The 17178-nt window shown below is 35.3% G+C and overlaps 1 protein-coding gene across 23 annotated transcripts in view; it reads left to right on the top strand.

Annotated features, from left to right (window-relative positions):
- Hdac9 (histone deacetylase 9) overlaps nt 1-17178 on the top strand; it is an 857477-nt gene that overhangs the window by 462770 nt on the left and 377529 nt on the right. For 17 of the 23 annotated variants that reach the window (XM_046463549.2, XM_058585330.1, XM_058585328.1 and 14 more), the window contains 3 exons: nt 2070-2220; nt 3279-3405; nt 5662-5783. In XM_046463549.2, coding sequence (XP_046319505.1) covers nt 2070-2220; nt 3279-3405; nt 5662-5783 — 400 coding nt within the window. The remainder of the gene's footprint in view (nt 1-2069; nt 2221-3278; nt 3406-5661; nt 5784-17178) is intronic. The other 6 variants (XM_046463547.2, XM_046463543.2, XM_046463542.2 and 3 more) reach the window with 3 other exon arrangements.

Here is a 17178-nt window from a genome sequence, read left to right on the forward strand (position 1 = left end):
TATTATTTAACTTTACTCAAAAACTAATAGTAGAAAGTAGATAATTGATTCTGTGGCATAAACAAAATGATACAGTATAGGTTTATTGACATCTGGAAAATGTTGGAAAAGAGCTCTTAAGAGAGTAAGGATTATGAGAAAGCTAAAAGGAAAATTTAGCTTTTAAAGTGATTTCCAAATTAATGCATTATTTTTCTCAGAAGCTAAAGACATATTTAAAATTTCCTTTTAAGATTAGGAAGTTATTTACTTTTTAACTTATTTCATTTTGTTTCTTTTTATGGATAAGGCTAAAAGTTAATATTTTTAATTCTCATTAAGATTTTACTTGCACGAGGAAGGTACAGTCCATGAGCTTTAAATATGCACCTTTTTAACTCTCTTGCTTCTTTAATAATCAACATCTGTTGAGTTTGGTTTCTCTTATCCCATTTTTCCACCTAGTAAACTGAGGTAGAGATAAATCATGTAATTTTCCAAAGCTACATAGCCAGAAAGTAGTTGTTCCAAGAACTATAGTCTTACCTTGTCTACCCCCACAGCTCCTAAATCACCCTGCCTTGCTCAGGGGTCAGAACATCTGGAAATAGATGGGTGAAGTCTTTATTTCTTTCTATTTTTTAAACCTTCTTCCTGCAGTCTTTGTAGTGAATAGTAGCTATGGTAATGAGACTGTGTGCTTTCCTAGACTCCTAAGAGAGATTGAAGTTTAGATGCACTGGGGCTTTGGATGAAGCACTGAATCAATGTGACCAATCCTAATATCTATGTAGAAGTAACATCGAAACAGTGTAATCAGAGTGAATTTTTTTTTAAGCCACAATGAAACATTTTAATATGAAGAGTAACCAGAACTGCTTCTAACCTTGTCCTTTGCTAGTGACAAGGCTATCATGGTTGACCTGCATACTTGCTTTCCTGTTATTCCTGACAGACCCTGATGCCATTTCATAGAGGTTTTTTGTTTTTGTTCTATAACTTTTCAGTATAAAATTCAGAGGTTTAGGTGCTAATCTAATATAAAAATATACTTTCATTAGTGTCAAAAGTTACAAATAGTAATAATGAAAACTAGTATGGTTCAAACCAAAAAACTAAATTTGTATGCATTATGAATATGAAATATGAGGAAGACTGTTCTCTATCTCACTTATGAGGAACTGAGGCTCTGAGTAGTTTAGTAACTTGTCAGGTCTCATACTAGTAATGTTGGAGGCTAAGTAGAATTCAGAGAGTCCAGTAATTCCTCAGTGGGAACATTTACTATTCTTCATAGATACAAATTTCTCAGCCTGAAAGGAAGCTAACATCTTGAGATAACTATTAGGAATATTTCATATTCATGTTATTCGTTATTTAGAAGTGAATTCATGGAACTCAGAAAGCCAAACAATAGTGCATTAGACTATAGTTTCATGGAAGTGATTTCATCTTAACCAGTGTCTCTCATCTAAACGTTTTTATGTGCTATATGAAAGTCTAGAGACTTCTGCTGTTTTGAAAGATGAACCTATTATGGACACCCAGATTGCCTTAGTCTATTGAGAACATTTTCTGTAAGGTTTTGACATTTTCAGCCTTCATTCTATTTCAGGTATATTTCCCCCAATTGACTCATATCTCACCATTTTATTCACCTTGATAATTTTCACATCATTTCTTAGGTTAAGAACTGAAGATTTAGGTTATTTATTTATAATGTGAGAGACTTTGTGAAATAGACTTCTGGGCAGTCCCTGCATTTGCCTGTTTGTATATTTCATATGTACAGGGAGTTTGTCAGAGAACTAAAGATTTAATCAACATAAACTAAAATATATGATTTGGTAATTATCTTTGATTACAGGGAATGGAGTTAGCTAAAAACCGTATCTGTCAGTGATAATAAGACCATCTTGACATTTAGTTGCTTGCCTTCAGATTTTGATGCTTTTCAAAAATAGTGGGTAAAACTATGAACTAATGACAAACAAGTTCCAAAAGCTCATAGCATTTCACTTTTGACCAGTCAACGTTGACTACAAAGCTTAAAGAAATTGCACACTCTCATGTCTTTCTCTTCTCGCAAGTTGCAACAGGAACTTCTAGCCATAAAACAGCAACAAGAACTCCTAGAAAAGGAGCAGAAACTGGAGCAGCAGAGGCAAGAACAGGAAGTAGAGAGGCATCGCAGAGAACAGCAGCTTCCTCCTCTCAGAGGCAAAGATAGAGGACGAGAAAGTAAGAGGCACCAGGGTAAAAGACGGACTCTCTTCCCTCACCTTGAACTCATCATCATTTGTAAAGAAGCCTGATAAACAGTGGAATTAAACTTATCAAAACTGCCGGTGTTTAATTAAGATAATAAGTTATAGACTCAAGTGTAAGGCTGTGACATTCATATATCAGCTCTCTATTCAGTCTGCAGGATATCATAGAAGTAAACGTAGCAGTGGAAAGATGACATTTTTGTTCTTTGGGATCTTAAACATAATGTCATACTAAAGCAGTCTTGTATAAGCCATTCTGTTTAATAACAAAGTTGCTTCCACATAGCCTCATTATTTCTTTCCTCCTGGCCAAGTAATTAAGCATTGTTCCATAAGCCACATCTAGCCTCCATTTAATTTCTGAATACTCAGACTTTGGAAAGATTTAAGACAGCACACTTGAAAACGTTCCGTCCACAAGAGGGAGACAAATCCAAATAATTCCCCATATTAGGTCAGTTCAAACTCAGGTCGTAGCGAGGTTTAAATTTGATGACTTGAACTGAATTGTCAGCAATATTTATTTGTTTAATGCTCAAAGGGGTTTTTAAAAATGTTAAGTTTTTCAAACTATAAACCCAGAAAAGATCATTTTAATGTATTTAAGGGATCTGATATGGTCCCCCAAGAATCTTGATTTTTAAAACACAGTGTTTTGTTCCTCAGCAGTGTTTTTTAAACTTAAAAAGACATTAATATTAATTCCAGGAATCCCCTTTCTGCAAAAGCAATTAAAGAACTCATTGAAGGTCTTCTGGAAATTGGCAGTTTAATAAGTTGCAAAGTATCGCCGTGCCATTTTCTAAAGCCTCTTTAGATTCTGGTTTCTTATTTTAATAGGAAAACTTTATATTCTATGACCAGTGATGTTACTTCTTAATCATTGTTAAATATTCTAGATGCATGAGAGGACAAGATTCACAATCAACATCTGTTTCTCTCTCTCTCTCTCTCTCTCTCTCTCTCTCTCTCTCTCTCTCTCTCTCGTGTGTGTGTGTGTGTGTGTGTGTGTGTGTGTGTGTTTTTCAGGGGCAGTGGCAAGTACAGAAGTAAAGCAGAAGCTTCAAGAATTCCTGTTGAGTAAATCAGCAACGAAAGACACTCCAACTAATGGAAAAAATCATTCCGTGAGCCGCCATCCCAAGCTCTGGTACACGTATGTTCAGTGTTTGGCTATTTTCATTCTCAGGGGTAAAGAGCACAGGTTCTGTATTTAGCTGAGCAGGGCGCAAATCCTGGGCCTGCCATTTCTCAGCTGTGTGGCTCTGGGCAAGTTCCTTGAATTCTCTAAGGATCAGTTTCCTTCTCCATAAAAAGAGGATAATAATAGTACCTGCCTTCTAGGGTTGCTGGGAAGGTCCTATGAAATAAGGTGATAAAGTGACTCATAACCGAGAGCAGTGCTTAACAAATATTAGCGTTTGTCATCTTGAGGACAAAGAAATATATTTTTTTCTTTGTTGAACAAATAACTGACAAATGCAGTGGGACCTAGACATAAATTTGTATTTTTAATCTTTCTGTTCTCAAATGGTACATCTGATATCTACATGTCTAAAGATTTGGCAGATTGTGATTTTATTTTATTTTGCTTAGCTTGATATGAAATGGAAGTGATGGCTATATTTAGAAGTCCAGATGATTTTTGACTCAATAAAAAAAAAATAATAAGGAAGGAAGGGAAAGAAGGAAAAGGAAAGGAAGAGAAGGGAGGTAGTTAAATAAATAAATCTTAAGTCTTCAGTGAGTGAGTAGTTTACCCCTGCCCACTACACCTCATTTCTTTCCAGTGTATGGCTTCTGACACATACACGGACAACATGGTGCCCTGTGGTATTTGAGTTTTTATGGAATTGTATTTTCCCAAGTCCAGTAAAGAGATATTATGAAATATATAATTCTTTTTCTATAAAATATGAAGGATGTGGTAATCAGAGCAAAGATTGAAAGGCAAATCGCATTTAGATTAATAGATTAATAGACAATGGTTTCATTTCTCTCATAAATGTGTTTACTGAATGACCATAGGATTTTAAATGAACATATTTTTTAATTGCTCACATCATCAAGGATAGGAAGTAAATACTCAATTACTCTATTATATGGAAATTGCAAGCATCCCAGGATATGTTTTTATACAATTATTATAATTATAAGTCTATTTTATAGGTATCTACCCTTTTGTGCATCCTGAATAAAAAGTAACAGGCAGATTCCAGAATGTTTTACACATTTTAATGGTTTTTATAATCACATGAATGTCAGTTAACTTGAGAAACTGACTACTGAAGTTTTCAGATGTTTAATCAACATCCCAAAGCATTTTAAAAGAAATACAATTGTTAGCCAAAATTGCATTCATAATTTATAACTAATTCATATGTCCCTTAAAATTAAAGCCTGTTTTAAGAAAAGATAATGCTATTTTTTACTTAGAAACAATCTCATGAAAATAATTCTCAACTGCAAATTCTTTGGCTGTTCTCTTGAATATATTAAATGTGGCTCTCACATGTTATTTAGCAATTCTGTCTTATTTAATTGAACTTCTGTAAGGTCCACCTCCAGATAACCATAAATCATTAATCTGTAAATATGAATTTAATACCATTTTTTCCAGTTATAGGTAGATGAAATATCCTTAAAACAACCAATTCTTAAGAATATTCAAATAAATAGTACTGATAGAACAACCATTGTGATAATGGTGCTATGCCCTGTTCATTGTTTTCATAGTATATAACAATTATAAAGGTAAATAGTGGCGAGGTGGTTTGTTTCAGTCCTATGAAGCACTCTCCAGTAGCACAATTGCATATTTTTCAGTGTACTCACCCAGGAAAGAAAAATATTTTTAAAATTTAGTTTCATATTTAGGAAGAATGTGGTCTCCATGCCACACCTCTGGAACTGTTCTAGAACTCAAGAGACCTGGGACTTTTGGCAGTGTATTGTCTTGTCACTAAAGAAGTCATCTTCAAGTACTTGAATGTGCTATCTAGCTATTTTTAAAGAACTCCTTGTATATGTTTATACCTTGATTGTTCTACATTGATTAGTAAAAAGGGATCCAGACAATGATTGTTTTTTCCCACTAGTAAAGCACTTAAGAAAACATGCACAGTAATCTCAAATTATCAAAACCTCTGGCATTTGGTAAATTCTCCTTTTTAGTGAGGTGAACTTTTCTATGTGACTGTATGACCAAACACACAGTGGGCATTCTTAGGCATCCTGGGTTACTCCATAACATAATTCTATAGTGAACGTGGTTACATGAAGCTGTGGTTTGTATACACTAGGAAAAAGGAACATAAACACAGCTGAGGCGCGTGTACAGCATGTGCAACTGATTATTGCTGACCAACCTGCAGTAAAAACTCCAGTGTCAATGGTGAACCTTCTTTTGCAGGGCTGCCCACCACACATCATTGGATCAAAGCTCTCCGCCCCTAAGTGGAACATCTCCATCCTACAAATACACATTACCAGGAGCACAAGATACCAAGGACGATTTTCCCCTTCGAAAAACTGGTAAGTTGGCTTAACACAAACCCACTTGCTCTTCCATAACTTACCGATTGTTTTATTTGGTCGCTTATAGAGGAAAATCAAAGAGTTTGAACTATAGGTATTAAATATCTCCCTTCCCCTGCACCCAGCACACACAAACATCCCAACATGGTTGGGTGCACATGCAAACACAAACAGTCCCACACACAGAATCACACACACAGACACATACTTCCCTACCTATTTATCCATCACTTGATTCACTATATAATCACAACAACTTTTTTTAAATTTAAAAGACAATCATATTTGATTGTTAGCCAAATATTTTTGTATTCACAATGAAGAATAGAGTAATAGAAAATAGAAATTTGATCCCTCAGAAAATTTAACTATTTTCCATTAGTGAAGCCCTTTAATTGCCTCCACTATTTTTCTCCTGAGCCTCAATGATTTTCTACAAAAATGGGTATAAAATTTTATTTTGCCTGAAAAAGTATTTTTTTAACTTTAACTGCTTATGTGGTGAAAACAGGTAAGGCCAAGGATACCTTCCTGAGTAAGTGACTTGCCTAATGTCTCACAGATTGAAGAACTGAGAACAAGAATTTGGACCTAATTATCTCATATAGTTATATTAAAATTTATTTAGGGGAACTGGCATAATAAAGCTTGTATTTAGAATTTAGTAAAATTCTAAGTATCTCTAAGGGCTATGTTTGTTTTCCCATCTTCTTCTCCTTTCTGAGCTTTCTGAGATGTGTATACTTAATGTGTTATGTGCTCTTATCACTATAAAAAGTATATTTAAACATTATTTAGATATACACTATAAAAAGTATATTTAAACGTTATTTAGATATACAGAAAAGTAGCATTTGTATACATTCTGTTCTAAATCTTATGATGTTTGCCAAATACAGTTTTTAGATAGGGCAGTTGTCATTTAAAAAAAAATTTATATCCATAATTTATCTGAAAAGTTTTCATAAAGAATAGTTTAGTCTGTTGTATTTTATTCAGGACTACTTTAAAAAGTATAGATTTCTGTATATAAAATCTATAGAGTAATAATGATTTCAAATATTTATATTCATTCTCCAAGAAGTTTTGAGTAATTAAAGAGGATGTGGATTGTAAAAACATATATTGAAGCTATTTTCTGTCATATAATTTACCTATAGCATAATGAAGATCTAAAAAATAAAATCAATCATGAATAAAAATGTATTACCCACAATGTAGCTCATATTGTTCCAGATACTGGGAAAGAATGTTTACATGTCATATATGTCACAAAGCAATCTGTGCCTTTTTATTTTTGTAGCCTAAAGGATTTAGTGTTTCTGAGTTGAGAGGTGTAGTAAAATACTTCTATGGAAGCCTGCACAGACTCATGAATGACTGTGTTTTACATATTGTATCAGTATTTCTCACTATTATCAACAAATCATATTGCCTTTCTCATAAATAAACTTCTCTGGGATAAAAGGAAAAAAGTAAAGAGTAGCCTCTATGTATTTCAAAAACATGGAATATAGTTTATGAAAATTGATTCCTAAAGGACATGTGACTTAGAATGTGGGGACTTTGATCTACAACCTTTACATTTAGTTGCACCAGTATCTTGTGGAAGAGCTAGGGGCAAAGATTTTGTGAATATTGCCCCAGGTCTCAGGGAGTCACTGGCATGCAAGAGCCCAAAGAATCACTAAAAGGAAAGAAAATACTGAGTCCCCTTATGGCAGGTTACTGATGAGTGATACAGTTACATTCACAGAGAAAGACTTCTGTCCTGCTGAGCACACAGCCTTTGAATATATTCTTACCACTGGGAGATTGAAAACTGACTGCAGAGCTGACACTGTCTTTGAAAAGAAGTGGCATTTGGGACCAGTAAGCATCCAGAAAGAAAATCTGATCTTTTTCAAAACTTAGGGATAAGTACTAAAAACACATACTTTGTCTCTGTTTCCATGAGAACAGGTTATAGTTTTTCTTCTCCGAAGAATGAATAGCAAGCTGTTAATTTATTCACATTGAAATTCTCAGTTCACAGCAAAATTCAAGAGAAATTCTGATCAGGATATATGTTACACACTCTTATTGAAATCTTCGCAAATGTGCAAGACCTTTTCTGTGCCTGTTTATTTGATATATAGTAATAGTGAAAATCCTTGGCTCTTTCGAGTAATATATTTTCTGTATTTGTCCGGTATTTCAAGTTTCTTCCTTTTATATTGAAAATCTGATATTTATGAAGTGTCAGGCTGTTGATCTGTAAAACTAAACATTTTCAAGCATTGTAGCAATAAAGTTCTTGAACAGCCGTTAATACTTTAATATCTCTATAGGGGTTTCAAAATATTCCTAATTCAATTCCCATTGTATTGTTTAAGAAAAGTATGAAATAATTAAATACAGATGTTTTCTACACGCTATCTATCTAAAATACTTAGAGATATCCTTCATTAATTACAAATAGGCAGAACTCTTCCAAGTCTTAGAAATTTAATACATTTGGGTTATTGCCAATTCTGTTGTGAGAAAATTTAGATATGTATTTGTGCTCAATAGAAGAGCATTGGAATATTGTCAAACAGTACTTTTACTAAATCATTTGTAGTATTTCAGTGATTCATAAGTCATTATTAAAAGGTAAACTATTAAATTTTACCATAATGAGGCAGGTGGTAATTGGGGAAACTGTTGAAGGTAATAACATTTGTGAGATGCTGTCTTATATTACATTGAATCTATGGGGCTGAAGATGTAGTTCAGTGATAGAACACTTGCCTAGTATGTGTGAGGCCCTGGGTTTCATCACCAGTACAACAAAAAATAAAAAATAAATAAATCAACTCCATAGGAGTGTCATAGATCACATAGCAAAATACCAGAACAGTTATTATATAATCATTCTTTGCTGTTGGAACTAGATTACCACTTCTGTTTTCTACTTGGATTTCACTGAATTCAGTCTTAGACTTAAAAGAGGTTGTTGGGTGTATTCTATCTTTTGATCAGCATATAATACTAAACACATTTAATTTCTTTTAAATCAATATCAGTACTGATTTACCTATGCATATTAATAAGATTTAAGAGAGGAAAACTGGAACCAGAGAAAGAAAATTCCTAATGACCTTAAATTGATTAAGGTGGCCCCAGGGGTGTCCCTTAAGCTGTGAGCACAATTTGGAACCTCTCTTGACCTTTTAGTCCCTCCACCCCCAGTGACAATTCAGGAACAGTCAACTTATAGAAGTCTCATTTGCCTGCAGAAATCTGACCTTTGTCTTGTAAAGTGGACCTTTACTTCCTTCCCCTTAAGAGAACCATAGTTGCCCTTAGAATCCCATTTTAGAAACATCAGAATAGTACTAATAGTTGGCTCTAATCATGCTGATTCTTAGTTTACTTTACTTTTAAATGTTGGAATTAAGTGTCTTTTATTCCTTTACAACAGTGAACATCAAAGCTTTATATAATTGATTTTGAAGTAGAGAATAACATAACTATTTTAATTTTTATATTTTTTGCCCACACTTAAAGTAGCACTTCCTTCTAGAATTACACTCTGTGATTCCTTTTGTTCATAATACAAGTATGTGTTGATAGGGAAATTTGGAATATTTTACTGAACTTTAGACTTTGGCTGAAAATAGTACTATTGTTATAGTAGGTGACTTTTCCCTCCTTATATAACACACTGATGGACAGATAATAAACTTCAAAGTAGGGAATGGAAGCTTCTGGATCCAGGCACTTTTTAAATAGTGGTTGTTTCTCTCAGAGATACTGAATATGTGGTGACTTTGAGCTGACCTTCAAAACCATTTAATGTGGATTCTGTTCCAATGAGTGTGCGCATATGTTTCATAAAATATTATTGTAAAAATTTCTGGAGGTTTTATGCTCCATTATACTATTGAGGGCTTACCCAGTGAACTTTGCCTTCCTTTGAATGTTACAGTCTTTCCATTTAATACTTCTGAACAAAGCAAGCTGGCTGGGTAGATTAACCTCTTAAAGTGCACAAGTCATATAAAGCTTGGCTTGGACTAATAAGACTGTTCCAGCCCTACTGAAATATTCATTTTAATAGTCAGCAACACTAGAATAAGACTCTAAGATGGAAGGGGTCCAAACATAAGTTAAGGTTTTGGAAGGCCAATGGCATTTTCCACACTGAGTAAATTGGAAAGGAGGCAGAGATGAGATATATAGCTTTATAAATCTCCCCTTGGTATAGCAGTCAGCAGTTATGTTGTGGTACCTTGGTGACCTATTCAAGTTATTATAATCCAAAGTGAACACAAGGAAATTTTTTAAAAGCCTTAAGATCTCTCTTTTTCTCTTCCTTCCCCCCCCCCCTTTCCCCTCTCTTTCTCCTCTCTTTGCCTTTCTCATAGTATACAAACACATGGTCAAGTGACACATGTACATGCACACAGTTCTTCCAAGATCGCAGTAATTTAGCACTTATGCTTACAAAAATACTTGCTCAGAATCTTATCTCAGATTGACAAACACTGGAGCATTTTCACGTGTTTTAGTATTAGCCACATTGTTGCAATGAATCTAGCTTAACACTACTGAAATATCCTCCTCATGTAACTTTTATACCAGTTTTCCCAGAACTGAGAAGTGTGGCACCATAACAAAGACTTTGAATCCACATGTGCCAGTTTGAAATTTGGGTCCTCAAGCCTGGATGATGTAGTGCTGAGAGCCATAGCCAAATAGGAATGACACATGGCATTTTTGGTTGAAAGGTGACCCTGCTCAGGGATTAGGGTGGCTCCAGGTTTAGGGTGGATCCTGCTGGATTAGGGTGGCTCTGGGTGTAGGGTGGATCCTGCTGCCTCAGGCGCCTGCTCCTTGAGTTCCCGTTGAGTTCTGGGGGGGGGGGGGTTCTGGGAGAATTGGTACGCAGAGCCCGGTGGAGGGAGTGTATTTTTCCCAGAACATGCATGTAGAGTGCCTGTGAGAGTTCGGGAATAAAGAGTTGCTGTTTGAATCTACAAGGCTTTGTGGTGGCTAGGTTATTTTGTGCCCAGCCAGACTGCGGCAATGTAGCATCTCTGGACTTTGCTTCCCTGGTCATAAAGTTAACTGTATCAATCAAGTGGTTGCACTTGATTGATAGAGTTAACTTGAGGACTCAGCTGCGTGTATCCATGTAGAGCACTGAGGACCATGCCTAGGATTTAGGAAATGCTTATTCTTTATTTTATTTTATTATTTAAAAAAATTTTTTTTTTAGATATACATGAAATCAGAGTGTATTTCAACAAATTATACATTAAAGGAGTCTTTTATCCTAATTAGGATCTCATTCTTGTGCTTGTACATGATGTGGAGTTTCATTTATGGTGTATTCATTTATGAACATAGGAAAGTTATATCTGATTCATTCTACCATCTTTCCTATTCCCATCTCCCTTCCCTTCCCTTCATTCCCCTTTGTCTAATCCACTAAACTTCTATTCTTCTCTCCCCCACTCCTAGAGTGCTTAGTCTTGATTTTAGGTTGTAGTTACTAAGGAATTTCAGTTTCATTTAATTTCATTATGTCAAAACTAAATTCCTCTTTGTTGTGGAAGATCATTTTAAGATCTTCTGTTCCTTCACCTTTTATGATAAAACAAGTAACCTGAGGACAAAGTGATAAACATTTTTTTTAAGCTATATGCAACTTGCAAGGCTAATGTCAAAATAGGAATAAAGGTTTTTGATTTTGCATATTCCTTGGCATTTCAGATCCTAGTGTGGTGTCCAAAAGTAGCAGCAGCTTGTTGCATTTCTTTACCATATGAGGAGCTCTAATTGATGCTCTGTGCTTACAAGGGCCAAACTGAATTTTAATTTCTTCTTCACTTCTTTTTGAAATAATTGACTTTTTACAACAGTTTTAGATTTATAGAAAGATAGAGCAGATAGTACAAAGTTCCTTTGTTTGACCACCCCACCTTCTACTATCAATACATTGGGGGTATGAACCACTATTAACAGATTATTATTAATGCAGTCCACAGTTTACATACATTAAGGTTTACTCTGTTGTAAAGTTCAGTGGTTAATAATGCAAAATATCACCTTATGGTTTGGATGTTAGGTATCCCTCCCGAAGCTCATGTGTGAAACATGTAAGAAAGTTTAGAGGTGAAATGATTGGGTTATGAGAGCCTTAACATTATCAATGCATTAATACCCTAATAGGGATTAACTAGGTAGTAACTGTAGGCAGGCAGGGTGTGGCTGGGGGAGGTGGATCATTGGGGGCATGCTTTTGGAGTTTATATTTTCTCTGTGGTGAAAGAAGGAGTCTCTTTCTCTCTGCTTTCTGACTGTCATGTTCTTAGCTGCTTCCCTCCACCACACTCTTTTGCCATGACGTTCTACCTCACTGAAGGCCTAGAGCTATGGAGCCCATAGTATGGACTGAGACCTCTGAAACTGAGTGCCAAATACTCTTCCTTCCTTTAAAATTGTTCTCATCAAGTCTTTTTGTCATAGCATTAAAAAAGCTGACTAAAACACCATCATTAGAGTATAATGCAAAATAGTTTCACGATCTTAAAAATTCCCTATGCTTTGTGCTTTACCTGTTTATCCCTCCCCATACCCAATCCCTGGTAACTAGTAATCTTTTAATTGTCTCTATCATTTTGCAGAATATTATGTAGTCAGAATCGTATCATAAAGTTAGAATCATACCATACGTGGACTTTTCAGACTGACTATTTTTTACTTAGCAATATGCATTTAAGATTCTTCCTTGTATTTTTCTGGCTTGAAGCTTATTTATCTCTGAATAATATTCCATGTGTGGCTGAACCACAATTCATTTGCACAGTTGCCTATTGAAGGACATTTTGGTTGCTTCCAAATTGTGGTAACTCTGAATAAAGCTTATATAAATATGCAGAATTTTTTGTGAACATGTTTTTAACTCAATTGGGTAAATATGTAGGAGCATGTTAGCTGGATCTTATGGTAAGACTATGTTTAGTTTCTTGTATAAAACTACTATACTTGTCAGATTCAGCATTTTACAAATTTCCCTAATCTGTGATTTGTCTTAATTCAGTTATTGGTGTCTTTCACAACAAAGAAGATTCTAATTTTAATGAAATTAAATGTATCAGCATTATCATTTGTAGATATTGCTTTTAACTTTATATCCACGTACTTACTGTCAAACCCTTGGTCACCTAAATTTTCTTCTATGCTGTCTTATTAAGCTATGTGCAACTTGCACATAATAAAAATTTTGCAGTTTTGTACTTTACATTTAGATCTATGTTGAGTTAATTTTAGTGAAATAAATAAGGTCTTTGTTTAGATCCATCACTTTGCATATGAAGGCCTAACATCACCTGCAATTATTGTCAAAAGGGCTCCCATCTATTTTCCAGTGAATTGCTTAGCTACTTTGTCAAAGGATATTTGGCTGCATTTGTGTGGAATTATTTCTGGACTCTATTTTGTTCTATTGGTCGTTTGTCTTTGATTTGCCAGTAACACACTGTCTTGATCACTGAAGCCTTAGGGCAGTTTTTTTTTTTTTTAATATTTTGTCTTTTAGTTGTAGTTGGACTTGGACACGATACCTTTATTTTATTTTTATGTGGTGCTGAGGATTGAACCTAGCGCTCTGCACATGCTAGGCGAGTGCTCTACCGCTGAGCCACAACCCCAGCCCCTAGGGTAGTTCTTTTTATTTATTTATAGTTTTGGTACTGAGGATTGAACTCAGGGCCACTCGACCACTGAGCCACATCCCCAGCTCTATTTTGTATTTTTATTTAGAGACAGGTCTCACTGAGTTGCTTAGCACTTTGCTTTGCTGAGGCTGGCTTTGAACTCGCAATCCTCCTGTCTCAGGCTCCAGAGCTGTTGGAATTATAGGCATTTGCCACTGTGCCTAGGTAAGGTAGTTTTTACAGTCAGTTAGTATTGTCTTGGAGCTCTTCTTTGCTAGTGAGTTGACTCATCTGTCTTTTGCCTTTCCATATTAGAATCTTTTTGTTTACGGCTACCAAATAACTTACTGGTATTTTTGACTGGGGTTATATTGAATTTATATGTCGAGTAGGGAAGATTTTCATCTGAACTTATTGAGTTCTTTCCATGAATGCAGATAATCTTTTTATTTAGAATTCCTTGGGTTTCTTCAAAGTTTTATTTTTTTTTCTTCATTTTAATTCTATATATTTATTAGATTTGTTCTTAACTATTTTATTTTTTGGTATTATTATTAATGTTATTGTGTTTTAATTTCAAATTTCAATAGTTCATTGCTGATATAGGGAGGCAGTTAACTTTTTAATATTAACTTTATATTTTGCTGGGAGTGTAGTTCTGTGTGCTTAGCATATATGTTTCAACCCCTGGCACTAAAAACAAAAACATTGTATCTTGCAAACTTGTCATAAATAGTTAATTGGTTTTAGCAGTGTTGTTGCTGGTGTTGGTATGTTGAGATATTTCTACATTAATGATCATGTGATTTGTGAACAAACATGGTTTTATTTCTTTATTTTCACTCTGTATACATTCCGTTTATTTTTCATGTTTCATTGCATTAACTTGGACATTCAGAATAATGTCAAATACAAGAGGTAAGAAGGGGACAGCCTTGCCTTGTTACCAGTCTTAGCAAGCAGCATCTTTTTTTTCTTCATCAAATAAGTTTGAGGTTAGATGTAGATTGTGTATTTATGTTCCTTATCAAAATGGGGAGTTTTCTTCATTTCTTGTTTCCCGAGAGTATCATGAATTGGATTTTGTTAAGTTCTTTTTTTATATCAATATGACCTTGTGGGCTGGGGATGTAGCTCAGTTGGTAGATTGTTTGCTTGCCTTGCATGCACAAGGCCCTGGGTTCAGGCTCCAGCATCACACCCCCCACCCCAACGCACAAATATAACCATGTGATTTTTTTTCAATTGGTTGATGCAATAGATTACATGAACTCATTTGCAGACATTGAACCAGCCTCATATGCCTGGAATAAATTGCATTTGCTTTTGTTCCATAATATTTTTGCATATTGTTATATTTGAGTTGATAATACTTTATTGAAGTTTTTTATCTATATTCATGAGAAATATGCATATAGAAAGATATCTATTCCTATAATGTCTATCTGATTTTGGTAGTATAATAATGCCAACCTCATAGAATGAGCTAAAATATTCCCAAAAAATTGTTCTGGGATAGTTTTGATACTCTTTATCCTTTAAATTTTTACTGTCTTCTTGAAAGTTATTAGTTATTGATTCAGTTTCTTTCATTAGATATAGACCTATTCATATTATTTACCTCTACTGAGTATATTTTAGTAGTTTACATTTTTCAAAAGAATGATTCATTTTATCTGATTTTAAAGAACAAAGGGTTATTCATAATATTGCTTTATTACCCATTTAACCTCCATGTTCTCTATTACATCAGTTAATAATGTGAAATATAAAATATTTTGCCTTCATACATTTCTTTTTTAATATACATCAAAGTTTTTGACCTATATCCATTTCTTTCTTCTTGAAAAACTTAACATTTTTGCAAGGCAAGTCTACCCTCAGTTTTCCTTTGTTTGAAAAAGTCTTTTTTTTTTAAATTTGATGTTTGAAGGATAATTTTACTAAATACAGATTTCTAGATGTGTTTTATTTGTGTTTTTTTCTTACAATGGTTTCAACACTTGACTGCACTCTCTTTGTAATTGCTTGATTTCTGACACAAAATCTAATATAAGTCTTATTTTTACACCTCTTATTTTGTAATTCTTATTTTGCTACTAGATGAAAGGTCCTTACTCCTCTTTGGCTTCTTTGGTTTTTCTGTAGTTTGAAAACAATGTGCCTACATGTTCAGTTTATTATATTTATCCTGCTTCATGTTCTCTGATGCCGCAGTCCGGCTGCAGCACAATAACCGGGGGGTGACGAACAACTTGTGTACATTGATACAGCAGGAGTGGAAGCCGTTTATTGCAGGACAGGAGCAGTATATATACATTCCACACAGCTTATCTAATTAGCATAAACTAGATACATCAGTCAACCAATCAGGAATCTCCACACTTAATGGCTTGATTTTGTTACTTCTCAAACCACTCCCTCTGGCATTTTGCCAGGCACCATCCAGACTTGTTTAAGAACTCTAACATTCCCCTGGCAAAATGCCAGGTGTTATTTGGACTTGTTTACAGACTCTAACATTTCCCCCTTTTGTTTAATTTAAATAACGACCATAGTGGTTTTTACAGAAACACCATAAATAACCTGCTACAAACAGAAAGGGAGGATACAAAATGCCACAATACCAAGCCAATTGATGGCTCCATGCAAGAAGCCCTTGGAAAAATTATACAAGCAATGACACCATTTGCAAAGACCGAGTTACAATTTGTTGTAGATTACAGTTTGTCTCAGTCCAGATAAAACAGTGTCTCTATAGATTAACTCACAGTCCAGGTAAATCACAGTCCAGGTAAGTTCTGCAGGCAGCTAGCTTAAATCACAGTCCAGGTAAGTTCTGCAGGCAACTAGCCTAAGCTGTAGTAGCAGAAACAGCAACAGCTCCGAAGTCTCGTCCGTTTCTCAGCCGAAGTTTCGTCCTGTTCTCAGCAACACTGGAAATTGTTCCACCTTGGTCTTTACCGGCACTGGGATAAAGGCAGGAACTCCGGATGGCTAAAGAAAATCCTGTAGCATTCTACTAAGAAAACAACCTTCTGAACAATTTAGTACATTATCTCAAGGTTTTTTTGCATTTGAAATAAGCATTAATAGTGCTCATTACTCATCAGCTTCCAGGTGTGGGAGAACCATTGTAGCTTAGTTATTGGCATTGAAAATGACCAAACATCAGGGACACCAGTAGCGTCTTTTGCTGGCTGTAGCGTCCTGGGCAGCCCCAGATGGCCCTGGGGAGTGTCCAGGACTCAAACTGCTACTGGGCACAGGGAGCAAGAGCCTGCAAGACTGTGCCTCCAGGTCAGGTCTAGATTTGGGCTCGCGGCAGTGGAAGAGCTAGCTCCCCAGCCAGGAGGCATGGAAGGGCCAGTCGCCGCCGCCTCTTGGAAAATCCTTGCTGCGCTGTGACTGGCTTGCACACTCAGCAGCCGCCTCTCCGCTTCACGCACCCTCCGGTAACAAAATGTATTTAGTAATAGCCTTTTGCTGCAACTTTTTTCCTGATAATCCTTCTTCTTCTGAACTTTCTTTTTCTTTCTGACTAGAGTTCTTGAGCTCTTATCAACACATGCCCTAACTATTCTTGGTTCCACTGGGGTGCCTCCTTCCCTTAGTAATTTACTTCTCACCCCTTCCATATTTTCATCATAAAGACAATACAATACACTGAGACAAAACAAGACACAAACATACTGTATCAATCT

Source organism: Marmota monax, unplaced genomic scaffold (genome assembly GCF_021218885.2).
Source record: "Marmota monax isolate L192 unplaced genomic scaffold, Marmota_monax_Labrador192_F-V1.1 WCK01_AAM20220418_F8-fsc00057, whole genome shotgun sequence".
NCBI lineage: Eukaryota > Metazoa > Chordata > Mammalia > Rodentia > Sciuridae > Marmota > Marmota monax.